Genomic DNA, 26,672 nt, shown 5'->3' with positions numbered 1-26,672 from the left:
CCGCTCTCAGTATCGTGTCTCTGGACCGGAGCTGTGGCAGTTCCCGTGATACTAACCTGAAACCAGACTTCATTTACCTCAATGGAAAGCATATTTACACTGTCTGTATCGTTCCCTATCCTCTATAGTGCACTTTGTGCCTTTCACCATGTAGAAGATAGATAGTACAGTAAATTTGTGAACAAGAGAATGATTTCAAACACACCTTGTGTCTATTTATAATGTAGGGGGTGGAGCTTCAGATAGAGCATTGATTGGACAGAAAATCTGATGAGAAGCTGAAGTACAGAGTGATGTCATCAAAATAATTTATCCATATTGGCGGAGAATGGAGAGATTGAAAGTTTTAAATGCTTATATCTTCTAAATGCGATTTTTTTTGTCATTGTTTTGAAGCACACTATTATAACTAACGTATTCAAACTAAAAGCCCCCCCCCCCCCCCCCCCCAAAAAAAAAGAGCCAAAAATTTTTTGATTTCATGGGGACTTTAATAGCTTCACTGTGAAAACCTTCTTTTGGAACCTTTATTTTTAAATGATTAGCTGCTATAGTAGTTTTTTTGTTTGTTTGTTTTTTTGCCAACAATAAATTCAGTCAGTGCTAATTTCCTCTTCATCAGATTAAAAACTTTAATTCTCCGTAATTAGTGACGTTAAAAAGTTCCAAAACATATTTGGTATATCCTTCTATTTAAACTGACTGAAACTTACACAGGATAAAGAAGATGGTTTACTGATTTATTTCTTCCTCACATCTTAAGGCAAAGAGAGTGTAAGGTGTGAGGGAGTTTTAGTGGAAGATATGGTAAAGAAAGGGTTAACAATGTGTAAATGACATGTTGAAGGGGAAAAAAAAAACACGCCAGTGTTCGGCAGTGGAGCGGTTATTCGCTGCAGGTTCACGCTATCATTAAATTAGGACATGGATTGCGGTTCCGTGACCGCTTCGCTCGTGTTGGGTACTGACCGGGGAACTGCCTAAATGAGATAAAAGCCCTCGGTTCACGCCGCTTTCTGTTTGTACCACACGAAGACATATCGGCTGCGCTACAATATCAGGGACGAGGCCACAGACAGACAGCACGGGGTTCAGGTTCTCTAGCGCGAAATGGTCACGTCTATCCTGGGGCTTCTCGTCCTGCCAGTATGTCTTCAGCTGTGTGGATTTGCGCGCGGTGAGTGTTTAGAACGCTGATGTAACAATGGTTGCCATGGGTAGATCATATAGAACAATACCGCGTTCTCACGTCAGTGGTTCCAGCGTTTCCAATCTAATTCCCAGAGGGGATTTAAATGCCTTGTATTACACTGGGCTTCATGTTATCATTCGTGCTTTATCTCTTAGGGAAAATGTGTTCGTGTGTGGACCTTTTAGTCTAAATGTGTTTGATTGGATGGCCATTGATCGCTTATTTGAAATGCGTCTCAATGTATAGGCCCTTGCAAATGGTAGCTGTATAGCAATCCACCATACATTTAACATTACTGATCGTGTTATTTAAGTTACATTATTTTCTCTTTTTAAATCATGTGCGTTTTGAACGTGTAGCTGGAAATCTGCGCCAACGCCTTCTAGGTTTGAGCGTTTATTTATGAATAGCCTACTATTGGCCTGTTGTGTTAAAACATACATGTATATCCTTTATCCACTATTCGTTCAGAACGTTTCTTCTTTTAATATCTCAGTCCGCGAGCTCGCTAGACGCGAGGCGTGTTTGGTTGCGGTAATTAAACAGGTGATCCGGTCCGGTTGCAGCGCGTGTACAACGCGTCCACCAGCCTGTATCCCTGCTGCGGTTTGCTTGGCCCGTTTATTAGCTTCGGGGTGAATTAAACTTTTAACAGTTATGTTATACTGGCTTATTGTGATTTATTCGCGATCTACACAATCCAAGCAATGCGTTATTGGACGCGCTCTTGCGCAATGATTGAGTGCAAGGGGGCGTTTAAGACGCGTAGCTATTTAAGTTTATTTTTTTTCTTCTTAATTTAATGAATAACCTATGTAAACATTAGCATGGGAACCTTAAAGAATTAACCGATTCTGTTTCCTCTGAAACGATTCCTGTTTCTTATGGTTAAACATTCTTTTAGGCTTGATCATTTCTGATTAGTCTGCAACATTTCATTTTGTGTAGGGCTATGCTTAATATTTTCATATTAATTCAGTAATTAAGCTACATTTATTTCTCTTGTAGGCTACTTTTAGTGTGTACTTTTGAGTGAAGTAGCCTAACGTGAATTAAAGTCCCCATGAAATCAGCATTCCACCCCCTTTAAACAGATGCTGACGCTGCAGGTGAAATCGGTCATTTGTTCACACAATTAGGCTACTATTTTCTACATAGGCCTAGTGAATGGCACAGAGTAATATATAGAGGGAACGATAAATATGCTGTATCCACTGTGGCGAAAGTTTGTTTTACGTTATTTTCACAGGAACCGCCACAGTTCCGGTCCAATTACACAGAGCGGATCATATTTTTGGCGCGCAGAACAGAAAATGTATCCGGCCCAATTGAATTCTGCACAGAATGCTCGTTTTAAGTAATATGGAGATTACGAGGAGGAAACTTACGATCTCAACGGAGCTGTGATGTAAATTAAATGCTATTGGCTATTTTTTTTTTAAAACGGAGGAGCTGTTTGATTTGTCTCCGTGTTTCAGTAGAAATTATTATATCAACACATTGATTGAACAATGCTATGCGTTTCAAGTGGGACATTGATTCATAAGTGTTTGTAATTGACTATAAATAACATACTCCTAAGATTTATGCATTAATCAGCCACACCATCATGGAAATGCATAATGGTTTTACATTTTGGGGAATTAGTAGGTAATTGGAATGAACTTGTTCAGTATCACTGAGTCGCGGCAATGGTTGGGGGTAAAACTTCATGCTTGCTCCCCTCCCCCACCAACCCCCAATGTGAAATCGGCACTTTATAAAATAGATTGACTAAAAGAAGAACTCGTATGATTTATTTGTTTTGCGAATTTGCCTAAACTAACGACACATTTTTCTATTCACTGAAGTGAATCATCTTATTTTTTTTATTTTTTTTGAATCTCAGATTTGAATCTCAGATTTGAATCTCGCGTGTCTAAATAGGTGACTCGTTTTAGTGATGTTTTTGTGAATATCAATATCTAAGCTTGAACTGAAAGCACAACAAAGTGGGGTGGCTGTGGCCTAGTGGACTGGCAACTGAAAGATTGTTGTTTTAAACCCGTGCAGTTCATCCATGTCTCCATTGTGTCCTTGAGAAAGGTCCTTATAACCTCACGTTACTCCATTAGGACTTGACCTTGTAATGAGAGGTACTGTAGATCATTTTGCATGAAAGTATTTGCTAAATGATAGTTTAGAAGTAATTGGTGTCATTCTGCTGATGAAGATAAGTGGGTTTACTTTCAAATCAAGGAAGCACTGTTTGATATTTCCCCCGTAAGGGAATATCTAATGCTGATATGAGATTTGGTTTTGAGATTTAAGGTCCAGTTGATCCAAATGGTCCAGGAGTGCTTTAGATAAGGCATTCACAGCATCTGTCAGCGATGAAGCAAAGAAATTCTGATGAATCAGAGCTCGGGGAGTCATGTGGTAAATGCTTTATTGACACAGATATGACTGAATAAAGCTGGCCTTTGGCAAGCTCAGTCTCTGCAAGTCGTCTTCACAGCTTAAAAATCAATCTCAGTCTCGGAGCTGACGTTTTCTTCGAGGAATGTTTGTCGAGTGTTAGAGCTGCATTTTGTGAACATCAAAATTATTTTTAAATGCCAAATGGTTTGCTCAATGCACTCTAGTTGAATTATTAGCTTTTTTTTTCTTATTTGGTAGATGCTTTGCTCTAAATCCCATTCCTCTGTAAACAGCTAAAAATTGTGTGTGTATATATACACACCAACACACACACATATATTTAGATATTATAGAATAGAGCTGTGAGACTCTAAATATGCTTGTGCTTTTAATCTAACAAAAATGTACTCTGTTAATATGTCCTGCATGTCTTTTGGTTCTTGTTGTTGTTGCATTTAAAGCATATAGTGTACATACTGCACAGTATCTGTGTTCCATCAGTAGTTTGCTACTGTACAGAGCCATTGTTTGAAAACACACTTACTTGCAGCTGTGAGAAGATTCTCAAATGCGGTCATGGTCAAACAGCTGTCCTGCATTTACTCAGCCTGATAACGGTAATCTGAAACTGTAAACGCATATTAAACCCTTTAGCTAGTTTAGAGACATCTACCATGCCACTTTCTTTTAATTTTGAGTGGATTGAGGGAGTGGTACAGATTAAACTAGCTGATCTTTGGCTGAATGGCAGGCAGGTCATATGAGCGTCTGACTTTGGGTAATGTCACGTGTCATAAGTTGGTGCCCATGAAGTGACCGCATTGTTCGGATGGACAGGCTGCACTGTCCCTCATTCAGAAGTCATGTAGGTCATTTTATTAAGAGTCACTGTTACTTTACTGGTGGTTTTGACAAAATTCTCATTCCAGGTTTAATACACACTGTAATTGAAGACCATTAGTTGTGTCAAAAGCTATTTCTATCCGGTTTCTATCCTATACCGTACACTTTTGATCACATTTAGTCCGATCTTCCACAGAGAGCATTATAACTGTAGGTGCTTAACTCTGATCAAATCATGTATTCGGTCAGATTTATTTTGTAAACGTAAGCTGTTGGGTTTAGTTAGCAGAGACCTTTCAAAATGCTTTGGTTGTCAATGGTTATGTTGGTCTGTTCACAGATTCACTACTAGGGACTTTCAGACCATTAAGCAGCACCAAACAGAATTGTAAAAAGGGCCAGTGTCAGATAAACTAGAAGTAGTTGATTCAGTGTCTAGAGGTTAACTCTGCCCTGTTATGTTGGTAGGTTTTCCAACAAAGCCATTCAATGGAAACTTCTTATGGGTAGTCAGTGCCAGATTGGCAATTATAGAAATGCTTCATTCATTGTTTGTAAGCATGAAAATGTCATTTGAGTTTAAAGCTAGTACAAAATAAAGCTTTATATTTCTGATCAGGCCATGAGAAAGGGTATTGGCTCTTGCATGACACTAATGGCTTCTTGGCTCTACAATGTATGGAAATGGTTAGATATCTTACGTGATGCACCAAAATTTACATGACAGTTCTGAGTTTTGTTTTTAACGATAACGTCATTACTCTCATTTTATTGGTAATAGGCCAATGGAAATATGCAATATAGAGTGCCGAAGTTACGACGTCACTCTGTAGGCCAATACGCGGAAGTGAGTTAGCATTTTAGCACTACCGATTCCCTCGCTTTAAAGCCTATGGGATTTTTGAATGGGTTTTTGCTAAATCGCCTAAAATAAGGTCCGTGGTGAACAAAGCCTCTAAATATTTTCACGTTTTGATCTGACATAAAACACACCAGTTATAACATGCTTGTTTTTTTTTTTTTACTTTATTGTGTCTGCTTGTGTTTTTAAAAAACTTTATATAGGCTTCAAAATTTATAAATTTTGGATTAACTTATAAAGATTATCTTGATAGACAAAACATGTAAGGGTCACAACTCTGTCAAACACTGATCTTATTTTTTACGATTTTCGAAAAGTCTACGGGTAAAACGCATAGCTATTCAATCGAGGGAACTCATGCGCCGTTAGCTTCCGAGTGACGTCATCACTTCGGCACTCTATTGTAGTATTTATTTAAAAATAATTTGGTGCACTATTTTTTTTTTTTTTAATTCATGTGCCTCGTAATCTTTAATCGAAATAACTTCCCCTCCCTCTTGCAGTGACATCTGTGTTTACTGGTGTGAGGGCGGAGCAACCTGTCACTCACGTGAGATCCACCAATAGCAAACCACAACCATCCAATCAATTCCCCACTGACAATCAAGTCCTGCCCTACATTTCTTATTCAAGAAGCAGTCTCACTCGGATATGCCACAATAGGGGAAAAAAAAAGACCATCACAACGTTTCATTCCAACTTTTGTTTTCCTGTGGCTCCAGTTAGTCACATGGCATTTACAGCTCAGGTCATTGGCTCAAAACTATTTGGCTGCGGAACTGAGCGCCCTTGAGCAAAGATGGCAGATTTCTCTGCCGTACAAATCTGGGATGGGAGAAAACTGACAAATCGCAGAAAATATATTTTTTATCTATATCAAACACCTCTATGCAGGCTGTTTTTATTTATTCATTTTTTTTAGGAAAATTTGGCCAGTTCTGTACATTGAGTGCCGCCTCCCTCTTCCTCACAGGTTCCCGGACAGAATGTGAGCAGTCTCAGTTCCAGTGTGGGAACGGCCGGTGTATTCCCTCTGTGTGGAAGTGCGACGGAGACATGGACTGCTCCGACGGGAGCGACGAGACGTCCTGTGGTGAGTCCGTGTGCACGAGAGAATGACATCAGCTCCATGCACAACATCAGTCATTTTTCTGACACGTGTTTGTCTTAATGTGTGCCAGAATTACCACACCTATAGTGTAATGCCAGCACGTGATCCACATAAATGATCCACAGTTAAACTAGTCTTGTTCTTGAGAGCTGATGTAACTCTTGGGTAATCTGTCATAATATCTGCATAAAGCGATTGGCATGCAGTTGGACAACGCACAGCAGAATTAAAATATTGATGATAATAAAATACTATGTCTGCATACTAAGTGGTTTTTTTTATGTGTAAAAAAGATTGTTCCTGCAGGGTGATCTAACGCTCATTTGATAACTGGGTCATTGATGAGAGAGAAACTCGCACAGAAATGAGCTGGAGTCTTTTTTTGGATCCAAGTGTTCTCATTTAGGCCTCTTCACCTTTTACTCAGGAGAATAGAATAATCCACCGAATGAAAACATGATTTGAAATATGAAAATTAAATCGAATTTTACGGTGACAACAGCAGATTGAGTTTCAGAGGGCGGCAGCACCTCTTTTGATTCCCTTGAGGTCATTTTGACAGAATAAAGACCTGCAAAGGTAAAAAAAAAAAAAAAAAAGTAAATGGGAATTGCAAACATACAATACATTTTAATATGTTAATAGATTACTATTGTAGTGTAAATTTATTTTATAACGGAATTTAATCATTTAATATTTACAACCACAATATAGTGAACAAATATTTTAGTTTAAAATGACTGTTAAACCATACATTATTCCTGTGATCAAAGCTGAATTTGTCAGCAACATTACTCCAGTGTCACATGATCCTTCAGAAATCATTCTGATATGATGATTTGATTATCAATTATTGTAAATTCTTATTGGTGTTAAAATGCTTTCGCTTAATAATTTGGGTGGAAAACATGATATTTGTTCAGTTCCTTTCAGAATTATTTGAACAAAGTTGAAAAGAACAGCGTTTATATTAAAATATAATGTTTTGTATGATTACTGTTATTTTTGGTTAATTTAATGCATTGGTGCGGAATACAAGTATTAATTTCTTTAATAAAAAAAACACTTTTGAATGGTAATCCTTCATGGTTTGCACACTTAATAACTGTTTCTTGGGCATCTAGAATGATTTCTGAAGGATTTTGTGACATCTGAATTTGATTGATTTCTAAACTAAAAAAAACTGCAGCCTTGGTGAGTTCTTTCAAAAACATTTAATAAATCTTAATGATTAAAACCTTTTTATTCCAAACCAGTTGTGTAAATGTAATATCCATAAATGCCTTACATTTTATAAGGTACTATTAGGTGGATTCTTGTTGACACTGCGTGGTAAAGGTTGTACCACAAGCCTTACATCTGAAAAACACGTGAACATCTAATGCACCATGAATTTACTCCAACCGAAGTAAAAAAAATAAAATAAAGCAAAGAGCAAAGAGCCATCTCATAAATCAGCAGATGCCGCATGGTTGACTGTATCCCAGCAGTGGCAGTAAACACTCGGCCCGTGTTGAGAATGTGTGTCCTGTCCGTTTGCTCAGCTCCGTCTCCTATTGAGGGCCTTCTGCTCGGAGGAGCACTTGTGCTGAGAGGAGACATGAAGAGACTGTGAATGTGTCCTAGACGGTTGGGAGCTCTTTACTTCGTATCGCCGGATTCAAAGAGCCCCCATCTTAAAGTGCCACTCAGCGTTGAAGGGCTTTCTTTTCAATCAATATCCAGTGTGCTGAATCAAGCTAAATTGTGCAGGCTATGAGAACTCAGGAGAGGCTATTGCTTTTTCTTATAATAGATATGAGCAGAATTATGCCACACTAGACGTTGAGTAAGTTTCTACGGACGCTGCAACGGCCGTGTTATGATGTCACTCTGTGGCGTCTTTTTTTAAAAGCATAAATTCTTTTATGGTGGGATCCAATCAGGTGTTTGACCCACCCTGGCCCCAACACCACATTACAACCAATCACAGCCGTTGCTGCGAAATTCACTTCAGTTTTTCTTTACCCTTTTGGGTTTTTTTTTTTTGGCTGTCGCGATAATAACCGAAGCCTCATACACTACCTTTGAGGTTAACGGATGTTCTGAATTACGTGGCGATATAGACCTTATGTAGCCCCGCCCCTTTTCAGCGCTGATCTCATTGTCTATATTTTCACAGTGATCTTGCCTATTTATGAATGAACGGCTTGTTTTAAAATCTTCCCGGTCTACTGACATTTGTTAAGACATCTGCTTTAAACATTACAATCCCCATGATAACTTTCGTTAACTTTACATTAAGTAAATCCACTTAAAAAGCTAATTACTCCTGGACAGTAATGCCATAGAGATATACAAAAACGGAAGTTCAAAGACAATATTCTAAAGATGGCGGCGCCCTTGTTTTTCTGGTGCATAAGGTCTATACAAAGCAACTATTAGTGAACTTCATTACTACTACACACTTTAGTATCCCCCTAGCCTGACTTCGTCATAGTCATATACTAGTCAGAATGTGAGTCTGAAACTGCTCCATAGGGCTTTGATTATGAGGCGTGTCTTAACCAAACCAGGAAAAAAAAAAACTGTCCACTCAATTGGATAGTCGGTAGATCTACAACCAATCAGAGCAATGCAGTAAGTCAAATACTTTGCATAGCACAGTTGTCAACTACAGAACTTATTTTAGAAGTAAAATAACGAGTGTTGCTTCTTTTACTTACTCCTCCATGAGTGCGACCAAAGGAGAAACCACAACGACCACAGGCTTTTCATTACGTCCCATCTTCTTTGCGACCGTCAGAGCCAGCTGATAAGTAACACTTTTGCCGAATCATGTAGAAAGGACGGCAAAAATATCTTTCCGATCAACAAATGCCTTGATTGCGGTTTTCTGTTCGTCTAATAAAATTAATGCGCTGTCGATTTATTTTACAACAGATGTGACAGTGGAATCTATACTCAATTCTCCAGCTGCAGTCATCTTTGAAGGAAACCAGTTAGCGCTCTTTGATAACGTGATGATTAAGTCCTTGCAGATCATCTGTCCATCATCGTATAAAGCCCGACCTGGCAATTTGATTGGCCCAATCATTTTTTAACTGATCATAATTACTCCTCAATGGATCGAGTCCAGACCGAACTTCCTGACCAAAAAATGCTGTGGGCGGAGTTCGGGCTGGCATCCAGGCTAGTATCCCTCCACGTCCCACTAGGATTATCACCTGGCTGGCCCACCTTTCATCTTATATCTGGAGCCGAGCCTGGGGTGCGTTTCCCGTACAACGACGTAGTTCACAGCTTGACAACCATAGTACGATAAACCATGATGGATCATTGGAAAACTCAACTATCTAGTCGCGACTGTTTCCCGAAACCCACTGTCGCAAAGTATCGTTCAACCTCGTTGGTTTCGCACGTGGTGGAGTAATAACTACTTTAAATGAAACCGTTTGAGATCCAATTAACGCTAGATTTGTTTTATGTAAATTAGACATGTCATCTGAGGACTATTTCTAATTGTTCTCAGTTGTTTTGCTTTATTAGCAGACTCAATATTTGTCTCGTTCTTACATAGTAGAGCTTGTTCGCACATGCGCACTCTTCAAACGTGTTACTTAAAATGTTTTGACAAACTAAAAGGCGTAAATTACAATTGTATGTATTCTAAATAAAAGGCACTGGTTGTACTGAATGTCAGCTTGCTTATTTTGCTCAAGATAAGGATTTATTACCTCAATGTCGTGCAATATAAAAACGATGCCTCGAACCACAGGTCGAGAGCTGTCGTTCAAACCAATCGTTGAAACACTGACTCGTTGAACTATGATGATAACTACGGAACTTTCGACCATAGTTGGCTAACGATGCTTTCGGGAAATGCACCCCTGGCCTCTAGCCAAAAAATTATGTCATTTGGCAAGACAAAGTGGTGTTAAACTTCAGATGGTTAACACATCAATGAAAATGTGGCCTAAATGATTCCTGAAATGGTTCCACGTTGCGTTATTTGCTTCATACTTGATCAAACTGTGCCAAAAGTCTAAATATTTTAGACTTTAGCATTTCTAAAGCTTGGCTTGGATACCTAGGAGTCATTAGCATGTATTTTCAAGCACTCTTGAATTGACATTTTTGTGCATGGCTGTTTTTTCCTCCCTTTGAAGCTAGTTCTACTTTTGTAACAGTTTTGTTTTCTTGACCGTTTCAGTGAGGAAGACCTGTGCCGAGGTGGACTTTGTGTGTCGCAGTGGACAGTGCGTTCCCAAGAGATGGCAGTGCGATGGTGAACCGGACTGTGAGGACGGCTCGGACGAGAGCATCGAAATGTGCCGTAAGTCTAAAGTCAGATTCCACCTTTAACACAACTTATTGATTCGCCGCCTTCGCTGTGACCGTGTTCACGACATGAACCCTGTCTGAGTGGGTAACCTTGAAAGCAAGACCATACAATTTCCTTTTTATTTTTAACCCGAGTGTGAGTCTTATCTCAACTGTGAAGTATATTTTAGATACACCCCTGTGTGTTAGTTTAACATTTTACATGACGTCCTTTACAAAAGCACATGGAAATCTTCTCAGCATGTCCTCGTTTGTTGCATAGAATGATGAGATTAGTTTGAAGTTCAAGCACTTATTTCGACAGGGGCTTAAAAAAAATGATCTATTGCTTTAATAACCTAGAGTGACGATACAGTCGAGTGCTGAAGTATCGTGTACGTGCAGTTATGCGTGGCTGCTCTATATCAAGTCTTGTTTGACCAGCTGTTGGAAAGTTAGTCAGCAGAAAATGGAAAGGGACCAACAATGTGTGTGTGTTCGTGAACTTTTGCATATGGGTGGCTATAAACTCGCATGTGATGTTTTGAAGATACTAGATCTCATGTTCAATATTTCCGTATGGGTGCTAGTTTGGTTTTCGCTTTCTCATGCAGCCGGCCGTTTATATGAAGGATATGTTGCGTTTTTGTATGTTTTTTTATAGTGTAAAGTATCAAAGGTTTCATGGATTACTCAACAGCACCATTCTTCCTTTGATATTAAGTTAAGTTTCATGACGTGTTTATGAGCCGCCAACCTCTCTTAACCATTGGAGGGTTGCCAAAGGGATAAATGTTTCAACCTAATTGTTCACATCAGTCTAAAGGTTGTTTCTATGTGAAGGTTTACACCCATGTTGCGCGTTGTACAACAATGTTTGTTTACACTAAGCCTGGCAAGCACTTAGAATAGATTATTTAGCAGTTTTAGTGGAATGCAGTAAATGTTACCATTCAGAAGGCATTACTGGCCTGAGTATGGGTCACAAAAATTGTCTGTAAAATCGTATGTTTAAGGTGAATTGTTATATGGTCCTGACTGGCTCTTCCTCCCAGACACGAGAACCTGCCGAGTGAACGAGTTCAGTTGTGGCGTCGGCTCCACGCAGTGCATTCCCGTCTTCTGGAAGTGTGACGGCGAGAAAGACTGCGACAATGGAGAGGACGAGATTAATTGTGGTGAGTCACTAGACACAACAACGCCTCTTACAATCAATTTCAGTTCCCGGTTTGCTTGCTTCATCTCCTGCTGCTTTGCATGTAAAGCCAATAATTGGAAATGAGTCATCAAGAGCCAAAGTAAACTCACCGCAGAGGAATTAAGGAATTACCTTAATTGTTTCTTTTAAGACCTGTTTGAATTAGGCTTAGATAGGTACATTTGTGTTTTACAGAGTGATTTGTAATGCAGTCCCAATCACATACATCTGTGCTTTTGTCTTGAATAAAAGAGTAATAGTCTTCTTAACGTTTCTTTAAAGTCCCCATGTAGACAATTTTTATGCCTTAACTTATCTTTGATCACCAAAATGACATTTTAAAAGTTTTTTCCTCAAAAAAATTCGACATGCCTTTAAAATTGCTTGAATGTAACTCAATACCCTTGCCTCATTTGGTATACGTGGTTCTATGAATATGCAAATTATCATTGCCTCCACTCACTCACACCTGCTCAGAGATTCACTCGTTTACCTGATTGGTTTAGTAGTCAACATTTGAAGTGGATCAAAAAAGTTTTTTTCATCAAAATGGGTACTGTTCAAAATTCATGTATAACTTTGAAAGGTTTTGATCAACTTCAAATGTTGGCTACTGTAGTGTGACGTCAGAAACACCAGTGATTTTTAAACTGCGTTTTTGAGACTGTGTTTGCTTTACTTTTGGTCTTAGTTTTAAGGAGAAAATACTCAGCAATGGTGCTGATTTATGAATTTACACGTGGTTTGTCTTAAAGCATATTAAAAACACCACATAGGCAACATTAAAAACTTGATATTCACCACAAGGGGACTTAAAACTCTGATCAGATTTGTAATAAGACAAACATCTAGAAGTCGGGGATTTCACTATAGTTGCAAACATTTCTAATAATTTTTCCAAGACCAAGTGTGTCTTATTATATTATATTATATTATAATTTATTATATTAGTAGTATAGTAAAGTAGCATACTATAAGTAGTATAGTAAAGTAGTATTATGGGATAGATAAATAAATATAATTTTTTATAATAAAATAAATACAAAATAAATCATACAAAATAAACAAATACTATATATATATATATATATATATATATATATATATATATATATATATATATGTGTGTGTGTATATGATGATGATTTGATTATGATTTATTTATTTTATTATAAAAACATATACATTTATTTATCCATCCCATAATACTACTTTTAGGAAGAGCTCTTTCACTGAATAAAAACAGACCAGTGTTTTATTTGTATTTATTCTAAATACTATTGTAGTAGGCTATATATTTTTTTAAATATAAGCGAACTTCTTTTTATATTTTTCAGTTTAAATTTTAGTTGACATTTTTAGTAATTTATTTTTTATATACGTCCCCGACATACTCACGGTGAAGTTATGTTTCATCTTCGCTTTGGGATAAAAAAAGTTTGGAATATGTGAGCAATGATACACTCAGGGAACATCCTGATGCTGAACACACACTGACAGCAATGTTTAAATGAATATGTAAATATATATATATGTGCTGCAAGCTTTCATTTCAATGACAAAAAAGCATAAAAAAATCACAGTGGAGAGAAAAAAGCAGTTGATAATAGAGATGTGGATATGAGTCATGTTTATTTATAGCATACAATAGATGGCAATAAATCAAGCAGCTTTAAAGTATTAAACATGAGAAAAAAACATGACTGTGTCTTTCAAATAGAATTAAAACCTAATTTTCTACTCTATAAAGCAGCTTTCCAGTATGATCACCCCTTAGGAACTGAACAGAAGAAATGAACCAGAGGAGTTTTAATTTATTACAACACTGATGTGAACAGACTTGTTGACAGTCGTTGAGGGACATTTAGCACTATTAAAGCTGTATTTTCTAGAAAAGAGATCTCCATTAAATTATTTGCCATAGTGTCCACAAGACTATTCTGTAATCCTGAAACCTGACGACACCAGCATCACACACATTCTCCTCTGTGGTGTTATAGGGAACATCACTTGCGCCCCTCTGGAGTTCACCTGTGCCAGTGGTCGCTGTGTGTCTCGTAATTTCCTCTGTAATGGTGAGGATGACTGTGGCGATGGCAGCGACGAACACAACTGCACTCCTGCCTCCTGCGGCCCCAGTGAAGTCCCCTGTGGGAACAACACCTGCATTCCCCGAAGCTGGCTGTGCGACGACGACGTGGACTGCCAGGACCAATCGGACGAGTCGCCGGAGCGCTGCGGTCGACACCCGACGCCGCCAGCGAAGTGTTCGCCCAGCGAGATGCAGTGCGGCTCGGGGGAATGCATTCACAGAAAGTGGCGCTGCGACGGGGACCCGGACTGCAAGGATGGCAGCGACGAGAAAAACTGCTGTGAGTTCTTTGTCGAGGTTGTTTTGTTTTTGAATGTCTGGCTGGAGTTTATTGCGTGTCCCTGTTCTTGTCATGGAAACGGGACTTTTTGTTTTCTGCATGTTTTAGCTTATGGTAACAGGTCTGTGTTTGTCCGTGTCGTTTGCAGCGGCCCGTACCTGCAGGCCCGACCAGTTTAAGTGTGATGACGGCGCCTGTATCCATGGCAGCCGGCAGTGTAATGGGCTCAGGGACTGTGCGGACGGCACAGATGAAGTCAACTGCAAAAACTGTGAGTCCAACGAACTGAAAAACATGGAAAAGGAACAACTATCCTTAAAAAAACCTAAGAAAGTTTTTAGTCTTAACATTAACAGCCCAGTGACATTGAATATGAAATTAGACAATTTTATACAATGGCAGAGTGTTTATGGCAATTTATCCACCAGCAATTAATATTGGCCATTTTACCAACGGACCGATTAATCTAGTCCACGTAATCGGTTTATAATAATTAAGCCTATTTTGCTATCTTACATGAACACTATTATTAGCAATTTACAGAATTGCAGTCCTATATTGAGTCACAACCCACCAATTGACAACTGCTGCTCTTATTTGACATGTTTTGATTGGTTTACATACTATATTTTTGTGCTTGGTTTATTTCAAGGACTGAAACTGATGTTCTCGTTGTCTGTTTGCTCAGTAACTCAGTGTAGCGGCCCTGACCAGTTCAAGTGTCGGAGTGGAGAGTGCATTGAGATGAGTAAAGTGTGTAATAAGGTCCGTGACTGTCCTGACTGGAGTGATGAACCCATCAAAGAGTGCAGTACGTATAAGTGTTTTGCTGTTCTTCACAATACAAAAGACCACTGGGCTTTCTGACATCACTGTTTTCTATTTGCATCTAAAAATGTGAGAAGGTCTATCACTAATGCACACAAAGCTTTGAATTAAATATCTTGAGGGTGTGTCGGGAATAATTAAATCTGGTTTATTCTTAGAAGTGTGTAATTTGTCACTTAACTGTATTATATAATTATTGTATGTAATAATAATTATTTAAAATATGATATTTATATATTTATTTTTGGATCTTAGAACAGTTTACTCAAATGTTTCTGTTGTGTGTGTAGTGTGCTGACTTGGTTAAATACAGACTTGAAGCATCATGAGCTCATAAGGGGGAAGAACCTGAAGTATAATTGGTTCACACAGCAACAGTAGTCTGTTAGACAACATTGTTGAGTCTAAAAGTTACCGTGAGTAAATAGTTTCAAGCTGTACTTTTTGACCTAAATGATTAAACTGTTCCAGATGTTTGGGGTGTGTATGGGCCGTGGGGACAGATAAAAGGGATGCCAAATAGGAATTCTGCCCCACTATTAATGTGTCTGTTGCAGGATCAGTTTAGTTCAACAGTGCCTAAACGGTCATCGCTAAAAGACCTTGAAATGGATCACAATGTGTATCTTGTCAAAATAATCCATATCTCAGTGCTTAAAACACCAAAAAATGAGATTTGTTAATTTGCTCATCTGAAATGTTTGGTTACCAACATTGTTCAAAATATCTTTTTGGGTGAACTAAGCTTTTAAAAGTGGAATATCATTTTATTTTGATTCATTTTTAACTTGATGCACATTTTGTGTGAATCAAGTTGGAAAAAGGCCCTTACAGATGAAGTGAGCAGAACTTCAGATGTTGTAACTTAAGACAATATCAGGTTTGTTACAACACGGCAGTTATCACTTTCAAACTATTGTATCGCTTTCTGCTTCAGGGTTGATTGCATTTGTTGGTCCATAATTATTTTTTTTCTCACTGGTTATCACAATGCTTGAAAAAATAGAGAAAATTCTTTCTGGAAGTTTCTTTTTTTGGGCTGTTATGAAATACCATGCACAAGTCAAGTCACATTTATTTATATAGCGCTTTTTACAATACAGATTGTATCAAAGCAGCTTCACAGTGATAACATGAAAATAATACAACACAATCAATAATATTGTTGAATGTCCCCAACTAAGCAAGTCAAAAGCCAAGGCAACAGTGGCAAGGAACCAAAACTCCATCAGGTGATTGAATGGAGAAAAAACCTCGGGAGAACCCAGGCTCAGTCGGAGGCCAGTTCTCCTCTGGCCAACGAAGGAACAGTGATTAGAAAACAAATTGGATCGAAACATTGAGAGAATTTGTCCATTTCCATCTGTTTGGAAGTCGAAGTAATCCCGCCGGTTTGGAGACGAGATGTTGAGGATCAGTGCCGATGGCGGGATGGCTCCAGGCGGAGGTCCACCATAGAGGGTCCCTGGGGACAAACAGAGAAACTAATATATGCGTAGACATTTATACAATGTTTAATTGGCAGCCAATGCAGGGTTGAGAGAACCGGGCTAATATGGTCATACTTCCTGGTTCTGGTAAGAACTCATTGCTGCGTTTTGAACTACCTGAAGTTTGTTTATTAAGCGTGCAGGGCAACCACCCACCCAGTTGAGCATTACAATAATCTAGCCTTGATGTCATGGACGCATGGACTAGTTTTTCCGCATTTGTCAATTCACGACTAGTACACAAATGCATGGTTAGTGGACCGAGAACCGGATTTTAAATGTTTATTTCCATATAGAACAAGCTTATGTTGTAATCCACTACTAGTTGAAATGGGCTCAAAACATTCATCAAAGCTATAAAATACTGTTAGTGTTATGGCACATTTGTCCAGCATGGACTCAATATAAAGTAGCATGCTCCATGTTTTCAAACCTGATTCAAGGACATAGTTCCACCTTGGGGACCTTCATCATGTGGAACCCCTCTGGATTATTGATCCCTGCAAATGTCAACATGTTGCATCCATGAGTCTCCTGTGGATGTGCCGCATTGATATTCCAAATGTGTAACGCAGTAATCTACATTTTGTTTCAGATATGAACGAATGCCTGCTCAATAACGGAGGCTGCTCGCACATCTGCCGCGACCTGACGATTGGCTACGAGTGCGACTGCACGCCAGGACTCCAGCTCATCGATCGCAAGACCTGCGGTGGTATGAATAGCCACATGTACTGTTCAAATGTAGTCAAAAAGTCAATTTAGTATTGATTATCATACGTCCTAAAAAAATGGATCTTTGTGACTGTGCTCCTCAACACGAACTGAGATTATGATTGTTTCTCCACAGATGTCAATGAGTGCCTCAATCCTGGTATATGTAGTCAAATTTGTATAAATCTTAAAGGAGGCTACAAATGTGAGTGTCACAATGGCTATCAGATGGACCCCACCACTGGAGTGTGCAAGGCTGTAGGTAAGAGTTTGTCATGTTCTGTACTTCATTTGAGGTTCCACCCTCAGTAGCTTGGCTGAATTCAACAAATTGTGATTTGTTTTAAACATTGGGTTTCACATTCAAACAAGAAAGGAATAATTGATGACAGATTGAGTTATTGAACATGTTATGCACACCAATGGTGGCAGTAGAATTTATTTTTCAGTAATTCCAACATACAGACTGATCAGGTACTGTAACAGTGGTACATGTCTTTCCCAAGACATTTTTTCAGGTTTTTAAAGTATAAAAATGAAATAGATTGCTTTGAAACAGCCCAAGCCAGAGTTATGGTGTGTTTATACCATGGGCGTCAGTTTGGTTTGAAATGTGCTGGGGACAGAGACGTACTCGGAAGGGTATTTTCAAAAGTGCTGGGTACAATGACGCATTCATTCTTTTTTTCTCTTTCGCTTCCTGATGTACATACATAAAAATTAGCACAATGTCCGAGTATAGTTCGAGGTTCTAATTCGCACTCGTATAGTTTTTTTTTTTCCTCATCAAAACCAATAATGTTTATCAGTGGTTGAATTGATATAATGTTTATCAGTGGTTGTATATGTTTTGATGAGGGGGAAGAAATATACGAGAGAGGATCAGAACCCATGAGAAACTGGGACACGTTTGTGTGCATTTTGAATTGTGATTTCAACGGAAAGAATCTCCGCAACGGATTGAAGCGCGTTTCCGAGAGAAGACAACGCATTTCAGTGCTAGATCGCCTGTTATTTAACAAACGAATGAAACGAATTCTTTCTGTTAACTGGAGATGTTTTATTTCCATTGGTACATCTGTTTTTTTGAGCAATATGATGTCACATTATTCATGCTCTGACCCAGGACTGCTGACGGACTGTCCCGTATTAGCATATTTCCACCCTTAGCCATTTGTATACTGTCCGCAAGGCAGTCCTGTATCGACACGGCCCAAAGAAGAGAGGGGTGGGGTGAGTAGTTGCTCATTATCATGTAAAGAGACATGCACAGAAACGGGTCGCTGTGAACGGAGCTGTTTTTGAGAAGGTAAAACGGTGTTTTACACAACCATTGAGGAATTTTAACCAAAGTATGTTACAAACTTTACATGAAGACCCTGAAGAATCATACCGACTTGTGGAAAATTGGCCCCCTTTAAGCGTCCAATATGTAAACAATATGACATACATAAAGTTTAAAAGAAACTCCTGCATAATCTGATTTTTTTTTTTAAATGCTCATGACGTCAGTACTTGTGCCTCACATATATTGACTTTTGTCAGGTGTTTGACATTTCCATAAAGGTGTGCATTTCTGAATTTGTCGACGTTCTCAATAGATCCTCTGTCAATCCCACAAGCCACATTGCTTGGTTCCCAATGGAATTAATAATAATAAGAGTACAGTAAATGCACCACTAATAGTTTGAAAGTGTCAAACTGAAGTATCTGCTTATTTTAAGATGACATTTTTAAAGAATTTGATACTAATTTAATTACAAAACAAAGGTATATAGTCTGTGCGTGTGTGTGTGTGTGTGTGTGTGAATGTATGGAAGCACAACCGACTTAAGAGTGCAAATGGAGGACAGTTGGCTAAATTGGCACAATGAACAGAATTTCTCTGTCTTTCTAAAGCCGTAATTTAAGACCTGGCTTGTAAGTGTTTTATGACCTTAAATTTGGGAAAGGTGAATTTAAGATATTTTAATACTTTCTACTGAACTGCAGACACCCTGATAACTTTGAACTGCATTTATGGTTCTCACCTTTTTGCATTTGCAGGTAAAGAGCCCTGTCTGATTTTCACCAATCGAAGAGACATCCGCAAACTAGGCCTGGAGCGCCGTGAGTATACTCAGATTGTGGAGCAGCTGCGGAACACAGTTGCCCTTGATGCTGACTTCGTTCAGCAGACGATATTCTGGGCTGACCTGGGGCAGAAGGCAATTTTTAGGTAACCGCTGGCTCTCTGTTGCCTCTTCCTCATTAAAGTCATATAGTAACTACTATATGAATAGGTATTCATACAGAAATGTTAGAAATGTTTGTTCCTTTTAGTACTTCGATGGCTTACGAACCCATATTTGCCTGGTGATTTGGTTGCTTTCCCCCCACAGCACAGTATTGGATAAGCAGGAAGCAAGTCACACGAAGGTGATTGACAATGTTCAGATTCCTGTTGGGATTGCAGTGGATTGGATTTACAAAAACATCTACTGGTCAGACCTGGGCAGTAAGAGTATTGCTGTTGCCAACTTCAATGGGACCAAGAGGAAGGTGCTCTTTAACAGTGGGCTAAAAGAACCAGCCTCTATTGCTGTGGATCCTCTTTCAGGGTAAATTGATTGGAATGGGTATTATCTAAACATTTCCACTGCTCTCTAAAAGTTTGTTCAGTTAAAACCTTTTAAAAGTGATCATTGGTTTTGAGCTTGTATAAATTTCAAATAATTGCATACTTTTCCTTCAATTACAGATTCCTGTATTGGTCAGACTGGGGCGAGCCAGCTAAGATTGAGAAGTCTGGTATGAATGGGATTGACCGACAGGTCCTAGTTGATACAGACATTCAGTGGCCCAATGGAATCACTCTTGGTGTGTGACGTTTTGTGATGTTTCTCCTACATTATTTTTTTAACCAACTATACCAATAGTTGAACCAGTAAAGCAGGGGCAGCCTTAATTCAACCTGCTCCTTGGAGGCTATCAGAAGACTTCTGCTCCAACACACTGACCTGTTGTTTTCTAGGAATCCCGAACACCTTGATTAGCTGATTCATGTGTGTTTGATTAGGGCTGGAGCTAAACTCTGCTGGATTCTAGCTTTCTAAGAGCAAGGTTGGCTTCCAGGGCATTCTGCTTTCCCAAAAACTAGTGGTATTTGCCAGTTTAGGGCAGGAGTGTCAAACTTGGCTTTTGAAAGGGCCAGAGTCCTGCAGAGTTTAGTTTGCTCCAACATGCCCACCTGTGGTTCTCTAGGAAGTTTCAAACATGCCCACCTGTAGTTCTCTAGGAAGTTTCAGAGTTCAAACTAAACTCAGCAGGACTGTGGACTTCCAGGAGTGAAGGAAGACATCTAAGGTTTAGGGGTTTGTGGAAGCATTTGGACTTCAATTTGGACATTTGGGAAATTTCTGCCAAACAAGAGTACCACAGTTCTGCAGAGTTTAGGTTCAACTTTAATAAAACGCAACTAATCCATCCAATCAAGGTGTTCAGGATTGCTAGAGAACTACAGGTTTTTGATGCAGGAAGATTGGAACTACAGGACGGTGGCCCTCCAGTAGGAGAGTTTAGCACCTCATGGTAAATCTCAGTGTAGGGCCACAGTCCTGCAGACTTTAGATGTGGCCCTGCTCCAACAAGCCTGCCTTTCACATGCCAGAATTAGATTTCAAGTAATTCTCAAGGCCTTACCTAGGTTTGGAGTAAAACTCTGAAGAGCTCCATTTGAACCGGGGTTGGGCTCTTGACTTGGTTATTGTTGACAAAGTAGACCGACTCATGAATTCTCCCCTGATCATGCCTCTCTTGTCTTGTAGATTTGATCAAGGGAAGACTCTACTGGGTGGATTCCAAGCTGCACATGCTCTGTAGCGTAGACTTAAATGGAGACAACCGCCGAAAGGTTCTGCAGTCGCCAGATTACCTGGCCCACCCTTTTGCCCTTACTGTTTTTGAGGTACACCAACTAAATCAATTACAACTTATAACTAATGCTGGCTTTCATCCTGAAAGATCCGTAAAGTCACAGATGTGACGGAACCTGTTGTGGACGATCGGACAAAAAGAGACATGCTTGTCTTTCTGTTGTGACGTCATGAAGTGCAGCAGATGCAGCATAGTTATTGTTCACTAGGACACACTATACAAGATAAAAACGATTGATTCTTGTGTCCCGTTGCTCATTGTCTTTTATGAATTACCATGACACTCTACGTCAAATGGATCATGCCAAAATTTGGCCAATCTTGTAGTCTGAACCCAGCATAAAATCAATCAATAGAAGTATCAAATTGTGCTATAGCAGTAAGCATTTGTTGAATTTATTTGATTTAACAAACTAAGTTTGTTTTCTCTCTTATCCTCACTGTTTTTCCCATTAAAGGATAGAGTTTTCTGGACAGACGGTGAGAATGAGGCCATCTACGGCGCAAACAAGTTCACAGGATCGGATGTAATTGTGCTGGCCAGCAATCTCAATGAACCACAGGACATCATTGTGTACCATGAGCTAATTCAGCTGTCTGGTGAGTCCTGAATTTATCTAGAGTTTTCTTTAAGGTTTTGCTGATTCTGTGACTCTCAAACGTCTCCATTGTTTGGAAAGAACAGAAGCTTTGAAGTGTTTGAACTCTGATTTGATCTTTAAGAGTCTGGGGGGATGTTGGTAGTAACCAAGTTTTGTTGTCTTCTCAAAACAGGGACCAACTGGTGTAACGAGAAGATGGAGAATGGAGGCTGTTCCTTCATGTGTCTGCCAGCTCCACAAATTAACAAACATTCTTCTAAATATACATGTGTGTGTCCGCAAGGTCAAACACTCTCCTCGGATGGCCTGCGCTGCAGACCAGGCATGTAACTTTCATTTCGTAACAAGTCAGTGTATTGCTGATCAAGCATTTGCATTCGGTTACATTTTTGTATGTGTACCACCATCCATATTTTTGTCATTCATGATCTTTCTTTGGTGGTCATCTTCGGCCCTGCAGTGCTAAAAACAATTGCATCGTTCCATAAAGCTAAGAATTAGCCGTTTTATTGCTACGGCTCTGTAATGCTCTTTTATGACAGAGGCACCTACTGCCCCTCGAGATGGAGGGAGGCTGACCCCTCACCCCACTCACCCTAAAGGTAAAGCAGTTACAAGGTGAACTGCACATGCATGGAGATCAATGCTTTTGATCTGCTTCCTGCAATAATGATATTTGGCTTGACAATTGTAGTCTGTAGAATTGGCTTGCATTGAGGTGTGATGACTGCTGATTTTAAACTGAAAAGTTTACAGATTGGTTTGCATTTAGCCCATCTACCTTATTTTGCTATGTAAAAGTGAATGTACGACTTTTGATTCATTAGCCGCTATAAATGAATATCTAGAAGAATAACAACGTACAGTAAAATGGTGTTTACAAATGACTACAGTAATATGATAAGAAATACCAGTTTGCAATATCAAGCAGCATAACAAGGAAGTGGGTGACACCAGAGCTAGACATTTACAAATGGCTGCGCTTTGTCAAACTAAGGTGGATAACATTGACTGTGGTTGGATTATTTGAAGCATGCACTTTGATGAAAAAAATACTTGTGTAACATGTTAATATATTTATATTTTACTATAGATACATCTGCAATATCAAAGGTAGCCTCTGAACCTGTTCACACTGGTAAGGCTAGTTGCCTCCTATCTTCTTGAATCTTAATCTGAAAAGAAAACTGTAGCTCTAGTCTTTAACACTATATTTAGAATAGAAAACGCTAGCCTTTAAAAATAGAAGGACTGGAAATAGTGGTGGTCCATAACCTCTTCCCCGCCGCCGCCGTGCCCCCCACCGCCGCCTCTCATTCATCATTTTGTTGCAGCTTGTTTATTTGCCCTCAAATCCAAACTTAATTTATGCCATTTCCATTATTATGTTGCTTTGCGGACTCTTAATATAGTTTGTTTCATAGTCTTTAGATTTGACCTTTTTCTAATTTTTTTTTTTTTTTTTTTCAGAAGGAAACATAAGCACCTCCATACATGAAGTAAATTCATCAGCCAAAGGATCCGCTGCTGCCTGGGCTATTCTACCTGTGTGTAAGTACATTGTTTCTGATCCTGTAATGATATGCTGTATGCAGTTTTTATGATTTTATACATCTGTGTTTGTTGGTGAATTCAAATTGAGGCTTTTATTCCATGTATGTTAGCTTTGAAGTCATCTACTGTATGTGTCAATTGTACTCCTAAAAGTTGACTAATCTTTAGCAGACTAATTCTTTTGAAATCCATACTTCCTCTTCCAGAGAAAATGGGCCAAAAGTTTTGCAATATGCTGGTTATTAACCAGTCAAATGCTCTGTAGAATGAATTTGTCATTCCCAACAAAACCACCTTCAATCAACTAGCAAGTAGCAAATCATATTTCATAGCTATGGCGTAACTACAGCCATTTAGCTTGTAAAAGTCTATGAACCGGTTAATATTGAAATAACAAAGTTTGAGCATATGTCAAACAGGAAGAAATACATTTTGTCTGGATAGTTTTGGATTTTTAACACATTTCTTCTCTTAATGTTACACATTGGCTAGCACATTTTCACTGTTCTTACAGATGAATTGTTAGGTATTAAATTCATTGTTCTTTGCCTACAGTGTTATTGGCCATGGCTGCTGCGGGTGGTTACTTAATGTGGCGCAACTGGCAGATCAAAAATAAGAAGAGCATGAACTTCGATAATCCAGTATATCTCAAGACCACAGAGGAAGACCTCAATATCGATATCACGAGACACAGTGCTTCTGTAGGCCACACATATCCTGCTGTGAGTAATGCATAATCATTATTTGCGGTTTGACATTAATGAAACCATAGATTTGTCATCTGCCTCATTGTTAGAAGCACACGTTTCTCTGCTATGCCATAATACCAAAAATGGAAACTGTGGAGATTAGTTGTTTCCCTTTTTACACATGGTATTAAAGGGTTAGTTCACCCAAAAATGAAAGATGTCATTTAATGACTCACCCTCATGTCATCCCAAGCCCGTAAGAAACACTGGTTAAGATATTTTAGATTTTGTCCAAGAGTTTTCTGTCCCTCCATTGAAAATGTATGGTATACTGTCGTTGTCCAGAAAGGAAATAAAGACATCATCAAAGTAGTCCATGTGACATCAGTGGGTTAGTTAAAAAAAAAAAAGTTTTGAAGCATCAAAAAAATACATTTTACACACTTACATTTTCAATGGAGGGAAAGAAAACTCTCAGACTAAATCTAAAATCTTAAACTGGTTTTATGGGCTTGGGACGACATGAGCGTCATGAGTCATTAGTGACAATGTTCATTTTTGGGTGGGGTGAACTAACCCTTTAAGATACGTTTTGGTTGATCAAAAGGAGACCTATCCTTTTGTCCACTTTCAATCACTTCTGTCCTGATTTCTGTGGGGTAAATGTATGGGCTTTTTCAGATCTTTTGATCTAATGGAAGAAAAAAGCTTGTGCAATTTACACATGAACGCGACCGGAGACAATGGAAAAACATACGGAGAGCAGCAGCTTTAGTTTCTGCTCTAACAGACGCAAGACCAGCCGAATGCTGTGTGTGTTTGTTAGAAATCAAGAAGTGAGAACATGGTATGCTTGGTATGTTTTTCATCTTCAAACCAAACTTGGGTCTCCAGCCGACAAAGTTAAAATTCCTTCTTGCTAGCCGCTTCCCATGATGTTTACACATTAATTCAGTAAGCGGAGGGAAAACGGTCTTTTGTGGCTGTACAAAAGCATTCGACCACATGAGTGTTTACACTGAGAGCAATCCGGTCTGATGCATTTACGACTACCTCTGGAAGTGTTCAAAATTGGTGAAGCTCAAAAATTTTTAGACCCTATTTACACCTGTATTTAGCGTCGTCCACTTGTTATCCGATCAACCAAAACACACGTTAATGCCAGGTGTAAACAGGACCTGTGGTTATGTGTTTGTGGAATATGATTCCTTTTACATTTCAGACTGATCTCATGAAGTAGCGTGTGTATGACACGCCAATTCGTATTTCCATTTTTGGCGTGCTACCATAATCGCTTTTCAGCGTGTTTATGAACGCCATTGACTTGACTTAACGTTACATTACTGTATATATATAAATATATGACTTACCTCAACCCCGTCCCTAAACTTAACCGTCACTGGGGTTAATGGCATTTATGACTGTTCCTTCACCATCCTAGGAAAAAAAAAAGATCGCTCCCCAGATGTAGATGTACATTTTGCTTCATTTCGCTCGTACATTTGACGGCGTGTACAGACACGCGGAATGACGCGGACGTTAATGGCGTAGATGTACACGCGGATGGCTCAAAATGCGTAGAGATAACACGCCACTTGACTCGAAAGTGGTGTGTATGTTTACGCAAAAGTCATGATGTCATGTTGTACATTTTATGCCAGAAATCGGTTTCATTTTTCTTAAAGCATCATGTCTTCCTAACAAGCTATAATGCATCAAGAACTTCAGCCCCCTAATTTTCTTGTCCATTTCCTGCAGATTTCAGTGGTAAACACAGAAGATGACTTGTCATAACCCAAAACCCCTACAATGGTCCAGTTTATTTACTAGCCACTTGGCACCAATGGCAACTGCTGCCGTTTCAACGGTTTCACAACCACCTGCCTTCTGAAGTGCATTTCCAAGTTTTTTTTTTCACCCAATGGGAGGATGTGATTTGCGGTACCAGAAAGTATTTGCATCCTGCTCACGCTTGTGTGTTCAAAGCATCAAGGAATTCCAAGGGTTTGAGTTTTTACCTTCACTCACACCATAAACAGGCGTAATATGATTCAACAGCCTTACTTTCCTACTTTCAAGGATGAAGGCATAGCTGGAGAGCCAGAATCAAGAATAGATGGTCAGTAGTGTGTGTGGATGCCTGAAATATTTAAATGAAAATGCATATTTTAGATGGCAATGTCTTTAAGATGTAAGTTTCTTTCTTTCCCTTTTCCAAATGAACATTATTTCCCAGAGACACATTATTAAGAAGCTTCTTGTGTCTTTCTGGGTTAAAAAAGCTTATAGGGAAAAGTGCTGTTACAACATTTGTAAAACATTGTATATATCCCTCTCTGGAAAACATCATCAGGATTCTTCAAGCACTTTGATCAAATGTTCCACTGTAAATAAGATTGTATACATTTGACTGAGACAATTTTGCTATGGTTGGGCACTGTACTGGGGTAGAGGAAAATGTATTTAAAAAATGAAGTTTGTTAAACTATTTTGTATGTTTGTGTGCTGTTCCTGTGACCTTTTATAGCAGTGTACAGGGGAACAAAATGCTCTGTATTGTGAAAAGGAAACCTTTGCAAACGTAAAATAAAATTAAAG

The 26,672-nt window shown here is 39.0% G+C and overlaps 1 protein-coding gene across 4 annotated transcripts; it reads left to right on the top strand.

Moving 5' to 3' along the window:
* The first annotated feature begins 842 nt into the window (after nt 1-842).
* Nucleotides 843-26,671, top strand: vldlr (very low density lipoprotein receptor). 4 transcript variants are annotated; one of them, XM_039676356.2, is made up of 20 exons: nt 843-1,177; nt 6,271-6,390; nt 10,601-10,723; nt 11,766-11,888; nt 13,909-14,280; nt 14,429-14,551; nt 14,969-15,091; nt 17,194-17,313; nt 17,449-17,574; nt 19,359-19,530; nt 19,694-19,912; nt 20,053-20,171; nt 21,119-21,258; nt 21,685-21,826; nt 22,001-22,150; nt 22,371-22,430; nt 22,922-22,966; nt 23,299-23,379; nt 23,938-24,107; nt 25,833-26,671. In XM_039676356.2, exons 1-20 carry the CDS (start codon nt 1,111-1,113, stop codon nt 25,866-25,868), a joined length of 2,631 nt encoding a protein of 876 aa, XP_039532290.1. In that variant the 5' UTR covers nt 843-1,110; the 3' UTR covers nt 25,869-26,671. The 4 variants fall into 4 exon arrangements, with proteins under 4 accessions (XP_039532290.1, XP_039532292.1, XP_039532291.1 ...); XM_039676358.2 differs by lacking the exon at nt 22,371-22,430; XM_039676357.2 differs by lacking the exon at nt 22,922-22,966.
* The last annotated feature ends 1 nt before the right edge of the window (nt 26,672 follows it).

The sequence above is a fragment of the Pimephales promelas genome, chromosome 23 (genome assembly GCF_988280905.1).
Source record: "Pimephales promelas chromosome 23, fPimPro1.hap1.1, whole genome shotgun sequence".
Classification (NCBI taxonomy): Eukaryota; Metazoa; Chordata; class Actinopteri; order Cypriniformes; family Leuciscidae; genus Pimephales; species Pimephales promelas.
The sequence above is the reverse complement of the archived record's forward strand: the minus strand, read 5'-3'. Positions and strand labels throughout refer to the sequence as shown.